Source organism: Scyliorhinus torazame, chromosome 29, assembly GCF_047496885.1.
Source record: "Scyliorhinus torazame isolate Kashiwa2021f chromosome 29, sScyTor2.1, whole genome shotgun sequence".
In the NCBI taxonomy this organism is placed as follows: Eukaryota; Metazoa; Chordata; class Chondrichthyes; order Carcharhiniformes; family Scyliorhinidae; genus Scyliorhinus; species Scyliorhinus torazame.
This window is the reverse complement of record NC_092735.1, coordinates 35,761,192-35,775,529: the sequence shown is the minus strand read 5'-3', so window position 1 is coordinate 35,775,529 and position 14,338 is coordinate 35,761,192. Positions and strand designations below refer to the sequence as shown.

General features: G+C 53.5%; 1 protein-coding gene across 1 annotated transcript in view; it reads right to left on the bottom strand.

The window, feature by feature from the left end:
• Positions 1-14,338, bottom strand: part of cacna1ia (calcium voltage-gated channel subunit alpha1 Ia) — a 229,704-nt gene that overhangs the window by 152,680 nt on the left and 62,686 nt on the right. The window contains 1 exon segment of the mRNA XM_072492567.1: positions 9,809-10,179. Within this exon segment, the coding sequence (XP_072348668.1) occupies positions 9,809-10,179 (371 nt within the window).

The window sequence follows — 14,338 nt, the reverse complement described above, 5'->3', positions numbered from 1 at the left end:
TCCCCCATTGGCGGTTGTGCCTTCAGCTGCCAGGGCCTCAGGGTCTGGGATATTCTTTTCCTAAACCTCTCTACGCCATGCCAGGTAAAAAAATACCAGTGCTAATATCTCCTTATCTGGTTCAGTGTCAAACTTAATTTGACAATTCTGCTGTGAAGTACCTTGGAATGCTTCGATTATGTTAATGTTGCGATATGGATACAAGGTGCTGTTGTTTTGGGTTTCAATTGTAATAGTTACACAGCGCTGCCCCAGTGTCAATCAACACTCAGTGCTGATTGTAGGCCAATCTTTAATGAAATGAAATGAAATGAAAATTGCTTATTGTCACAAGTAGGCTTCAATGAAGTTACTGTGAAAAGGGCCCAGTCGCCACATTCCGGCGCCTGTTCGGGGCACACTGATCTAGTTTAATACAGGCTCCAACCTACTGAAAATAAATGGAACAAAACCTCCATTAAAATAGCAGGCCAGGAACTTGATCAAAGAGCGAAGGATTCATTAATTATTACCAACAGCAAATCTCTGGCCTCTTTCCCATTGAAGTTGGTCTCCTCCATTTACAGTTAGTTATTTTCTCAATCAAGGAAAATAATTAATTCCAGATTCTTCTTCACAGCCTGCATGGCAACCAGGTGTAACTGAAGCTCGCAGGATGAAAATTTTAATCTCGGAGTCGAGGACATGCACACACAACTGGTTATAATCCATCAGCAGTAGATCAAAGTGTTAATCCCCGGGAGCAGGGAATCTCTCCATCATTGTGGAAGTGCAAATTGCCTCTGCTCTAGGTTTTATTACAAATCTGAGCCTTGTGCCGAGCTCTGAAACACACTGCCTGGACTTTGAGAAAAACAAACCACGACCACAAACTCTGCCTTCTTGCCAAGAGGGATTGTGGGAACAGCATGGCAAGACGATGGTAGAGGATTGGGAGATCGGATGGAAAACTCTCTCTTCGAATGTGCACTCTCACCAAACACCCGGAGGAAAAGGGGATAAAAATCACGGTGAATATCGTTGTTATCGCCTCAACCGCTCCCTGTCGCAGCCAGTTCCACATTCTCATCGCAATCTGGGTGAAGACATGTTAGAAATCCATTGTAGGTCAGACCGTGTAAATGGAGAACCTAGTGGAGTGACGCAGCGACAACAATCTCTCCCTCAATGCCAGCAAAACTAAAGAGCTGGTCATTGACTTCAGGAAGCAAAGTACTGTACACACCCCTGTCAGCATCAACGGGGCCGAGGTAGAGATGGTTAGCAGCTTCAAATTCCTTGGGGTACATGATGCTCGATCAATAACTCCAGAAGCGAGATTGGAGACAATTGAAGGCTTTATTACACTCGATGTTTCCCCCAGCAGCGCAGGTACAGAAGGCAGCTGCTGGGGAGACACGGGCTCTTATACTCCGCCTTACTGGGCGGAACCAGCAGGCAGGCTTCACCAATGAAAACAGTACCTCCTACACCAATGGTCTGACAGCATTACAAGGTACCGTAATACCCCTAATACCGACTACCACATTCACCCCCTGTTTAAAAAAAAGAGTCCGGCGGGGGTGGTGACCTCGCATTACAGAGTGGAAGAGGTTAAGTTTATGGAGGTACCCGGTATACATCAGTACAGTGGTTTTGCCTCGTTACATCGCAACTATTTACAAAATTTATTTACTGATCAGAATGAAGCAATTAGTCAATCGGGGGCCCTGGTCGTCCTCTGCGATCGTCGTAGCTTCGGTGGTGATGCAGGCGCTGGCTCGGGCATCCCTGGCTCCGGGAGCGTGGCTTTGGCTTCTTCGGCAGCTTCATTACCCCTAGATGGGACCGGTGGGAGGACCGGTCTACCTGGGAAGGGGGCGGTTGTGGGGTGCGCCGGTGGGAGGGAGGGTGGGATTGGTGGTGGGGGTGTGTGTGGGGATCCAGCGGGTGCAAGGACCCGTAGGGAGACCGTACCCTGTCGGCCATCGGGGTATGCCGCGTAGGCATACTGAGGGTTAGCGTGGAGGAGATGGACCCTCTCGACCAATGGGTCCGACTTGTGCGCCCGCACGTGTTTGCGGAGCAGGATGGGTCCAGGAGCTGCCAGCCAGGTTGGGAGCGAGGTCCCGGAGGAGGACTTCCTAGGGAAGACAAGGAGACGTTCGTGAGGTGTTTGGTTGGTCGTGGTACACAGCAGTGACCGGATGGAGTGGAGGGCATCCGGGAGGACCTCCTGCCAGCGGGAGACTGGGAGATTCCTGGACCGTAGGGCCAGTAGGACGGTCTTCCAGACCGTTCCGTTCTCCCTCTCTACCTGTCCGTTTCCCCGGGGATGGTAACTGGTCGTCCTGCTCGAGGCAATGCCCTTGCAGAGCAGGAATTGACGCAGTTCGTCGCTCATAAAGGAGGACTCCCTATCGCTGTGTATATAGGCGGAGAAACCGAACAGTGTAAAGGAGGGCTTTTATGACGGTGGCTGCGGTCATGTCGGGGCAGGGAATGGTGAATGGGAACCGGGAGTACTCGTCAATCATGTTCAGGAAGTACGTGTTGCGGTCGGTGGAGGGGAGGGGCCCTTTGAAGTCCCTACTGAGGTGTTCAAAGGGATGGGAAGCCTTTAGCAGGTGCGCTCCCTTTGGCCTGTAGAAGTGCGGCTTGCACTCTGCGCAGATCTGGCAGTTCCTGGTGGCTGTCCTGACCGCCTCGATGGAGTAGGGCAGGTTGCGGGTTTTAAAGAAATGGAAGAATCGTGTGACCCCCCGGGTGGCAGAGGTCCTAGTGGAGGGCCCAGAGTCCGTCCACTTGTGCGTTGGACATGTGCTGCGGGATGGGGCATCAGGAGGCTAGTTTAGCTTCCCGTGATGATACAAGATCTCATAGTTGTCGGGTGGGAAGGGAAGGATACGGACTCCATAAGTGCAGAGGGTTTGAGTTTCGGCAGGTACCATGGTCGACGCAGGCTTGGAGGGCCGAAGGTCCTGTTCCTGTGCTGTATTGGTCTTTGTTCTTTGAAAGAATGTTAAAAGAGATCGGGTTTTGTGGGTCTCAGCAGCTAAAAGGAGGCGATGATAAATGCGTAGAGGTAGTCGGTGTTTTTCCAGCACTGCTTGTTGGCCAAGAAGAGCAAGAGTGCTTCCTCATCCCTATCCCGATCCCTCATCCTCAACCTCAACCAAACCTGTTCATTTGCCCTCGCTTGGAAATCCCCAAGGCCCCTACAATCTGATGCATGTCCAATGCTGCCGGTGCCCACAATGTGCTTGATCCCCTGCCTGATCTCTCGGAGAACCCTCATCAATGATACGCTCCCCATTCCAAACCTCTCCCTCCCTTATCTCTGCGTTCTCCCTGCTGTGGCCCAGTGTGTAGATCTACCCACTTCCCAATCTGCCTGACTCCATCCGGGCATGGATTCCAAAAATGACAATCATAAGACCTAGGAGCAGAATTAGGCCATTCGGCCCATTGAGTCTGCTCTGCCATTCTATCATGGCTGATATCTCCTCATTCTCCTGCCTTCCCCCCATAACCCCTGATCCCTTATTAATCAAGAACCTATCTATCTCTGAAAGACACTTAGTAATTTGGCCTTCAGCGACAAAGAGTTCCACAGATTCACTACCCTCTGAGAGAAGAAATTCTCCTCTTAAATTGGGTGACCCACCTCACTCTGAGATGATGCCCTCTGGTCCTAGACTCTCCCACAAGAGGAAACAACCTCTCCGCATCTCCCCTGTCAAACCCCCTGAGAATCCGATGTGTCTCAATGAGCTCAATGAGGCCGCCTCTCATTCTTCTAAACTCCATTGAGTACAGGCCCAACCTACTCAACCTCTCCTCATAAGGAAATCCCACCACACCCGGGATTAACCTAGCGAACCTTCTTTGGATGGCCTCCTGATGTCCTGCCTCTAATACGGGCGGGATTCTTCGGTCCCAAAACGAAGTGCTCGCACCAGGGGTGAATGGGGACTGTGCCCCTCTGGCATGAGGAGCATCAGCGCGACGGAATTCACAAAACGTTACACCGCTGAATCACCTGACACGCAAGTCACCTGGCTTTCACCAATCTCAGGCCACCATTTTCCCCAATCCCAGCGCCCAGGGACAGGCCCCCTCCCCCGCACAATGCAAATGTTGACCCCCCCCCCCCCCCCCCCCCCCCCACCACCACCACGGACAAGAGGAGCACCCCCAATTGCTCAGCAAGGAGGGGCATTTCCCATTCTCCCAACACCACACATGCATGAGAGTGACCCTATTTGCCCCGAGGAAAACGTGCACTTCCCTCACATCCGCTCCCTGTGTTTAAAACAGCGGCTTTTTGATGACAATTCACAATCCTATCCACTGGGTGATAACAATTCACCCTTGACCCCCTCTCCCCTTATTCCAATAGTCGGGGAGCAGATTGCCCGCCACCAGTTTGGTAGCAGAGGTCAAAAGAGGTGATAAGGGGCAAAGAAAGTACACAAAAGGATAACCTAGAATTAGCTGAAACCCATATAAATAAAGTTCCATGGAAGTCGTGCATTACTCCTAAATTTTTCCCACACAAAGGTCGGTCCATGTCAGCAAGGAGGTCAGTGACTGGACAATTGGACCCCAGGTCCCTCTCGCCAGTGGGTCTGGCACAGCAGGATTCTCAGGTAAACCAGCAGAATTATCATCAGCCTGATGAAGGAACAGGACAGTGATCTTATCGACAGTGGTTAAAGGGAAGAGGGGGGGGGGAAGGCTCAGTGGGCTGGACAGCTGGCCCGTGATGCAGAGCGAGGCCAGCAACGTGGGTTCAATCCCCGTACCGGCTGAGGTTATCCATGACGGCCCCGCCCTCTCAACCTCGCCCCTCGCCCGAGGTGCGGTGACCCTCAGGTTAAATCACCACCAGTCAGCTCTTCCCCTCAAAGGGGAAAGCAGCCTCTGGTCATCTGGGACTGCGGCAACTTTACTTATGTGAGGTGAATGCAATTATGCAAATTTATCAAACAGCAACCCCTCTGGGATCCTGCACTAAGGCATAAAGGGCTGCAATAAATGCACTGTTTACAAAGGTTTCTCGACAAACAAACAACTCTTGGCTCTGCACCAGAATGTTCATGGGTTACAGATTACCGCTGCAGAACATAATCCAGGCTGACACATTCCTTGCGTAGTACTGAGGGAGAGCTACACTGTCAGAGGGTCAGTACTGAGGGAGTGCCGCACTGTCAGAGGGTCAGTACTGAGGGAGTGCCGCACTGTCAGAGGGTCAGTACTGAGGGAGTGTCGCACTGTCAGAGGGTCAGTACTGAGGGAGTGCCGCACTGTCAGAGGGTCAGTACTGAGGGAGTGCCGCACTGTCAGAGGGTCAGTACTGAGGGTGTGCCGCACTGTCAGAGGGTCAGTACTGAGGGAGTGCCGCACTGTCAGAGGGTAAGTACTGAGGGTGTGCCGCACTGTCAGAGGGTCAGTACAGAGGGAGTGCCGCACTGTCAGGGTGTCAGTACTGAGGGAGTGCCACACTGTCAGAGGGTCAGTACTGAGGTAGTGCTGCACTGTCAGAGGGTCAGTACTGAGGGAGTGCTGCACTGTCAGAGGGTCAGTACTGAGGGAGTGCCGCACTGTCAGAGGGTCATTACTGAGGGAGCGACGCACTGTCAGTGGGTCAGTACTGAGGGAGTTCTGCACTGTCAGGGGGTCAGTACTGAGGGAGCGCCGCTCTGTCAGGTGGTCAGTACTGAGGGAGTGCCGCACTGTCAGAGGGTCAGTAATGAGGCAGTGCTGCACTGTCAGAGGGTCAGTACTGAAGGAGTGCTGCACTGTCAGAGGGTCAGTACTGAGGGAGTGCCGCACTGTCAGAGGGTCAGTACTGAGGGAGTGCCGCACTGTCAGAGGGTCAGTACTGAGGGAGTGTCGCACTGTCAGAGGGTCAGTACTGAGGGAGTGCCGCACTGTCAGAGGGTCAGTACTGAGGGAGTGCCGCACTGTCAGAGGGTCAGTACTGAGGGTGTGCCGCACTGTCAGAGGGTCAGTACTGAGGGAGTGCCGCACTGTCAGAGGGTAAGTACTGAGGGTGTGCCGCACTGTCAGAGGGTCAGTACAGAGGGAGTGCCGCACTGTCAGGGTGTCAGTACTGAGGGAGTGCCACACTGTCAGAGGGTCAGTACTGAGGTAGTGCTGCACTGTCAGAGGGTCAGTACTGAGGGAGTGCTGCACTGTCAGAGGGTCAGTACTGAGGGAGTGCCGCACTGTCAGAGGGTCATTACTGAGGGAGCGACGCACTGTCAGTGGGTCAGTACTGAGGGAGTTCTGCACTGTCAGGGGGTCAGTACTGAGGGAGCGCCGCTCTGTCAGGTGGTCAGTACTGAGGGAGTGCCGCACTGTCAGAGGGTCAGTAATGAGGCAGTGCTGCACTGTCAGAGGGTCAGTACTGAGGCAGTGCTGCACTGTCAGAGGGTCAGTACTGAAGGAGTGCTGCACTGTCAGAGGGTCAGTACTGAGGGAGTGCCGCACTGTCAGAGGGTCAGTACTGAGGGAGTGCTGCACTGTCAGAGGGTCAGTACTGAGGGAGTGCTACACTGTCAGAGGGTCAGTATTGAGGGAGTGCTGCACTGTCAGAGGGTTAGTACTGAGGGAGTGCCGCACTGCCAGAGGGTCAGTACTGAGGGAGTGCTGCACTGTCAGAGCGTCAGTACCGAGGGAGTGCTGCACTATCAGAGGGTCAGTACTGAGGGAGTGCCGCACTGTCAGAGGGTCAGTACTGAGGGAGTGCTGCACTGTCAGAGGGTCAGTGCTGAAGGAGTGCTGCACTGTCAGAGGGTCAGTACTGAAGGAATGCTGCACTGTCAGACGGTCAGTACTGAGGGAGTGCTGCACTGTCAAAGGGTCAGTACTGAGCGAGTGCCGCACTGTCAAAGGGTCAGTATTGAGGAAGTGCTGCTCTGTCAGAGGGTCAGTACTGAAGGAGTGCTGCACTGTCAGAGGGTCTGTATTGAGGGAGTTTTGCACTGTCAGAGGGTCAGTACTGAGGGAGCGCCGCACTGTCGGAGGGTCAGTGCTGAGGGAGTGCCGCACTGTCAGAGGGTCAGTACTGAGGGAGTGCCGCACTGTCAGAGGGTCAGTACTGAGGGTGTTACGCACTGTCAGAGGGTCAGTACTGAGGGAGTGCTGCACTGTCAGAGGGTCAGTACTGAGGGAGTGCTACACTGTCAGAGGGTCAGTACTGAGGGAGTGCCGCACTGTCAGAGGGTCAGTACTGAGGGAGTGCTGCACTGTCAGAGCGTCAGTACCGAGGGAGTGCCGCACTGTCAGAGGGTCAGTACTGAGGGAGTGCTGCACTGTCAGAGGGTCAGTACTGAGGGAGTGCTGCACTGTCAGAGGGCCAGTACTGAGGGAGTGCTGCACTGTCAGAGGGTCAGTGCTGAGGGAGTGCCGCACTGTCAGAGGGTCAGTGCTGAGGGAGTGCTGCACTGTCAGAGGGTCAGTGCTGAGGGAGTGCCGCACTGTCAGAGGGTCAGTGCTGAGGGAGTGCCGCACTGTCAGAGGGTCAGTGCTGAGGGAGTGCCGCACTGTCAGAGGGTCAGTACTGAGGGAGTGCCGCACTGTCAGTGGGTCAGTACTGAGGGAGTGCTGCACTGTCAGAGGGTCAGTGCTGAGGGAGTGCCGCACTGTCAGAGGGTCAGTGCTGAGGGAGTGCTACATTGTCAGAGGTGTCTTCCGAAAAAGACTTAAATCTGCTGCTTCTGTCTGCTCTCAAGGGACCAATCTTTTAAAGAAGATCAGGGGAGTGTTCCCATGGTGTCTCATTGCACTTTGTGGGATCCTGCTGTGCACACATTGACTGCTGCGTTCCCTACCTCACAACAGTCTTCAATTAATTTAGTCCATTTGTTGTAAGTCACTTTGCAAAGTCCCACCGGGTTTTATAAATGTAGTTTCTTTCTCTCTTTCCTTGTAAACAACCAGTACCAGCTCTCTCGGTAACACTGCAGGTACGATCTCCTCAGGGCCCGTCCCGGCTCTCTCAGTAACACTGTGGGTACGATCCCCTCAGGGCCCGTCCCGGCTCTCTCGGTAACACTGCAGGTACGATCTCCTCAGGGCCCGTCCCGGCTCTCTCGGTAACACTGCAGGTACGATCTCCTCAGGGCCCGTCCCGGCTCTCTCGGTAACACTGCAGGTACGATCTCCTCAGGGCCCGTCCCGGCTCTCTCAGTAACACTGCAGGTACGATCTCCTCAGGGCCCGTCCCGGCTCTCTCGGTAACACTGCAGGTACGATCTCCTCAGGGCCCGTCCCGGCTCTCTCGGTAACACTGCAGGTACGATCCCCTCAGGGCCCGTCCCGGCTCTCTCGGTAACACTGCAGGTACGATCTCCTCAGGGCCCGTCCCGGCTCTCTCAGTAACACTGCAGGTACGATCTCCTCAGGGCCCGTCCCGGCTCTCTCAGTAACACTGCAGGTACGATCCCCTCAGGGCCCATCCCGGCTCTCTCGGTAACACTGCAGGTACGATCTCCTCAGGGCCCGTCCCGGCTCTCTCGGTAACACTGCAGGTACGATCTCCTCAGGGCCCGTCCCGGCTCTCTCGGTAACACTGCAGGTACGATCTCCTCAGGGCCCGTCCCGGCTCTCTCGGTAACACTGCAGGTACGATCCCCTCAGGGCCCGTCCCGGCTCTCTCGGTAACACTGCAGGTACGATCCCCTCAGGGCCCGTCCCGGCTCTCTCGTTTACACTGCAGGTACGATCCCCTCAGGGCCCGTCCCGGCTCTCTCGTTTACACTGCAGGTACGATCTCCTCAGGGCCCGTCCCGGCTCTCTCGTTTACACTGCAGGTACGATCTCCTCAGGGCCCGTCCCGGCTCTCTCGTTTACACTGCAGGTACGATCCCCTCAGGGCCCGTCCCGGCTCTCTCGTTTACACTGCGGGTACGATCCCCTCAGGGCCCGTCCCGGCTCTCTCGGTAACACTGCAGGTACGATCTCCTCAGGGCCCGTCCCCGGCTCACTCGGTAACACTGCGGGTACGATCTCCTCAGGGCCCGTCCCGGCTCTCTCGGTAACACTGCAGGTACGATCTCCTCAGGGCCCGTCCCGGCTCTCTCGGTAACACTGCAGGTACGATCTCCTCAGGGCCCGTCCCGGCTCTCTCGGTAACACTGCAGGTACGATCTCCTCAGGGCCCGTCCCGGCTCTCTCGGTAACACTGCAGGTACGATCTCCTCAGGGCCCGTCCCGGCTCACTCGGCAACACTGTGGGTATGATCTCCTCCGGGACCGTCCCCGGCTCTTGTGCACTGGCTGATAGGAATGATGCACTGCAGAACATCTAGTTCTTGACTAGTTCAAATAATTTATTATATAACAAATGCGTGGTAAAGATAACAGGAATAAATGTATTACACACTACTAACACTAACTAATTATTGTTGAGCTAAAATAAGGCTATCCACCAACACGACTTACTCCCAACTCCCCGGGGCACAGAGTCACATGTTAGGTTTACGCTGCCACCTACTGGTCGGAGGTCGTGCACATTGGTTCATACAAGACTGCTTATGCATATCATCACAGCAACGTCATGGGTGGAAGGTTCATGCTCCGCGCATAAATTTACCATCAATTCGTGCCTGAACTTCAGGACTGCCTTTACCTTCTGTCGCGGGAGGGATTCAGAGAAGATATTTCACCTCAGGTGTTGCACCTGCCTCTCCCACCTGCAGTTCATCTGCAATGATCTCTCTCACTCACAGTAACAGCTGGCTGGATTTGGAAGCTTCTCGAAATCATTTCAAGTTTTAATTAAACATCAGCCCAGCGCGACATGCCATCGGAGTTGTACCTGCTCGTGGTGCTCGATCCCCATGCTAATAGTGTTGATTAGGATTGCCATCATGATGCCCCGGTTGAAATATTTGCTCTCCACGATCCTCGTCAGCTTGCGACGCATGTCGGCCCACAGTCCGGCGTAGCACCTCGTTTGGTCTTCCGCCCGTTCCCTCCCCTGCGCCCCCGACGCTGCCTCTTTGTACAATTCCGCCTCACGAGCCTCTCCCGCCTCCGCGTCGGCCAGGTCCGCGGCTTTGGCTCCCGGGGTCAGCTCAACGCTGTTGCATTGCGAGCAGTGACTCGGGTCGGAGGTCAAGGTCAGGGCGATCGGCTGGACGATAGCATGAGGCGTGTGCTGCAGACTCTCTGCCACACGGAAGTGCCCTGGGGAGAAAGAAACGGGAATCATGAAGGAGGGGAAGCAATGCACAACGAAGACTAATTGGCGATAAAGGACGTTAATAGAGTCAGAGAGTTTTACAGTAAGGAAAGAGGCCCTTCTGCCCATCCTGTCTGTGCCGCCCATCAAGCACCTATTTACCCTCGTCATATTTTATAGCACTTGGTCCGTAGCCTTCTAATACTTCTTAAATGTTGTGAGGGTTCCCACCTCTCCCACCCTTTCAGGCAGCGAATTCCGGATTCCCCCACCTTCTGGGTCAAAATGTTTCCCTCTCACATTTCCTATAAACCTCCTGCCCATTTGATCTGTGCCCCCTGGTCATTGACCCCGCCACTCAGGAGAAAAATTCCTTCCTATCCACCCCATCAATGTCCCTCATCATTTTTAAAACCTCAATCCGGTCCCCCCCCTCAGCCTTCTCTGCTCCAAGGAGAATAACCCCAGCCTAAGCAGCCTCTCTTCGTAGCTGAAACGCTCCAGCCCGGACAACGTCCTGGTGAATCTCCTCTGCACCCTCTCCAGTGCAATCACATCCTTCCTGTAGTGAGGTGGCCAGAACTGCACCCAGTGCTCCAGCTGTGACCTAACCAGCGTTTTATACAGCTCCGTCACAACCTCCCTGCTCTGACATTCACTGCCTCGGTTAATAAAGGCAAATATCCCATTAGCCTCCTTAATCATCTTACCTATTGGTCCTGCTGCCTTCAGGGATCGATGGACATGCACCCAAGGTCCCTCTGATTCTCTGTACTTGCTGGGGGGGGCCTACCATTTATTGTGTATTCCCTTGCCCTGTTCGCCCTCCCAAAATGCATCACCTCACAACTTTTCAGGATTAAATTCCATTTGCAGCTGTTCTGCCACCTGACCAGGCCGTCTATATCGTCCTGTAATCTAAGACTTTCCTCCTCACTATTTACCACAACATTTTTGTGTAATCTGCAAACGTACTGACCTTACCTCCTACATTCACGCCCAGGTCATTACCGTACAGCAAGGACCCAGCACCGACCCCTGCGGAACACCACTGGACACAGGCTTCCAGTTACAAAAACAACCTTCAACCATCACCCTCTGCCCCCTGCCAATCTTGGATCCAATTTGCCCCGGGTCCCATGGGCTCTTACCTTCTTGACCAGTCTCCCATGTGGAACTTTGTCAAAAGCCTTACTGAAGTCCATGTAGAGACTACATCAACTACGTTGCCCTCACCTACACACCTAGCCACCTCCTCGAAATATTCACTTAAATTTGTGAGCGTGGCAGGCAATGTTCGGGCAGCAAGTCCCACAACCATGTGAGGGTGGCCCAGATAATCTGTTGCTGCGATGTTGGTTAAGGGATAAATATTAATCAGGACTCTGGAAGAACTCTTCAAAACGGTGTCGTGGGGATCTTTTACGCTGACTTGACGGTGCCTCGGTTTAATATCCCACCCCAAAAACACCTCTGACATCGGTGAAGCAGCTGGGTTTCAAGCACCAGTCCAACCACCTCTGGTCAGTGCTGGTACGGCTTTCTGTCGGTCAGTCCACCAACGCAACTACTACACGACTCTATCCAAGGAAGGTGCTATAATTAGGAGGGGCGTTCATGCTGTCATCTCGATTGTTACTTGGCTGGTCTCATTCCTATTTGGGAGGGAAATCTGCCGCTGTTACCCAGTCTGGCCTACACGTGACTCCAAACCCACATTGGTGTGGTTGACTCTTAACGACCCTGGCAAGACGTTCGGCTGTATCAAATTACTCATGGACTGAAGAGGTTTTTCAGGGCAACATAGAACATGCAAGTGCATCGAGTCTGCACCGACCCACTCCAGCCCTCACTTCCACCCTATCCCCGGAACCCGATAACCCCTCCTACCCTTTTTGGACACGAAGGGCAATTTATCACGGCCAATCCACCTGACCTGCACGTCTTTGGACTGTGGGAGGAAACTGGAGCACCCGGAGGAAACCCACGCACACACGGGGAGAACGTGCAGACTCCGCACAGACAGCGACCCAGCAGGGAATCGAACCTGGGACCCTGACGCTGTGAAGCCACAGTGCTAGCCACTTGTGCTACCGTGCTGCCCCAACCAAGGATTGGCAATAAATGTCAGTCCTGCCAGGGATGCCACATCCCAAATCAATAGAGGTGGTTTAGGGGCTGACCAGAATAAGGTTGGTAAGGTGGCACGATAGCACAGTGCCTAGCACTCACAGCTTCAGGGGCACGGGTTCAATTCTGCCTTGGGTGGCTGTGCGGAGTTTGCACGTTCTCCCAGGTCTGCGTGGGTTTCCTCCGGGTGCTCCGGTTTCCTCCCGCAGTCCAAAGATGCGCAGGCTAGGTGTGGTTTCAGAGATAGGGTGGGGGAGTTTGCCAGAGAGGGTGCTCTTTCAGAGGGTACGGCGCAGACTCAATGGGCCGAATGGCCTCCTTCTGCACTGTAGGGATTCTATGATTCTATTCTGTGGTTCTAAGGTGTTGACAGATTGAATAAACTGGAGCAGCTGAGCCGGGGGAGACGTAAATGGAATTAGAGTCAAATTAAAAATCTAAAATATGCATTGTTGAGTATATTTAGTAAGAAGTCTTACAACACCAGGTTAAAGTCCAACAGATTTGTTTCGAATCACTAGCTTGCGGAGAGAAGCTCCTTCATTAGGTGAGTGATGAAGGAGCAGTGCTCCGAAAGCTAGTGATTCGAAACAAACCTGTTGGACTTTAACCTGGTGTTGTAAGACTTCTTACTGTGCTCACCCCAGTCCAACGCCGGCATCTCCACACCATGAGTATATTTAGAGTTGAGAGGTTTTTGGTCTCTTTGGAGGGATCATGGGAGATGGGAAGGGGTGGGAGGAATCATGGGAAATGGGAAGGGGGTGGGTGGAAGGTGGGATTGAGACAGAAAAACAGCCGCAGTCATTTGGTGGGATTGGCTGGAGAGGCTACATTGCCTGCACCTGCTCTCATTTCTAATGTCCGTCTGATATCAGGACTCTGAGCATTGAGAGAGAGATAGAAATAGAGAGAGAGAGCGAGAGAGCGACATTTGCTTGGCATGGTCTCTCAGTCAGGGTGTGGAGACGATTACCCTGGGGCTCAAGATACATTTGGATGAAAGGGAAGTTGAGATGAATTGACTTTGCAACACTGACAGCACATCAAAGGTCACGCCCCGTGTGTGAAACGTTTTCAGTGTGTCTGAAGGATGTGGCGAAGCACGCTGTGTAAAAATAAAGAAGCAGACATTTGATCCTTTATGAAAATCAGTTTCTTTGGACTCCGTCTCGTAACCTTTGCGTTCGTTAGTTTTGGCGGTGGAAAAGTGAGGAAATTCACCCGGTCCATATGCACTTGTAACTCTTTTGAGTCACAGAGCCTTACAGTGCAGGAGAAGACCATTCAACCCATCCTGCGTGGGGCAGCTCTTTGAAAAAGAGTTGTCTTATTATTCCCACTACCTCTGCTCTTTACGTATTATCGTGCAAATTTTTCATTTTCTATATTTGCCTACTTCCCACTTTTATTGCTTCTACTTCCCTTTCAGCTCGAGCATAGAGCCTAGAATTTACAGTGCAGGAAGAGAACATTCAACCCATTGAGTCTGCACCGGCCCTTGGAAAGAGTGTCCTACTTAAGCCCGCACCTCTACCCCATACCCATAACCCAGCAACCCCACCCAACTCCTTTGGACACTAAGGGCAATTTAGCACGGCCAATCCACCTAACCTGCACGTCTTTGGACTGTGGGAGGAAACCGGAGCACCCAGAGGAAACCCACGCAGACACGGAGAGAACGTGCAGACTCCGCACAGACAGTGACCCAAGCCGGGAATCGAACCTGAGACCCTGGATCTGTGAAGCGACAGTGCTAACCACTGTGCTGCCGCGCCCACCCTGGTTGCTAGCCCTCTTCACTTTGATTTCCGAATTGGAAAAGTCCGCCTCTGAGATTGTGCCATTTGAGTTGATCTGAAATGCGTCTGCAGTTTCAACTGATACAAAACACAACAAGGGGCGTCATTCTCCGACCCCCCAGAGGGTCGGAGAATGGCCGTTGGCCGCCGTGAATCCCGCCCCCGCCCCCGCCGAAGTCTCCGAAGGGAGAAAAGTCGGCGGGGCGTTAATGGCGCCGCTGCCGCGGAGAAT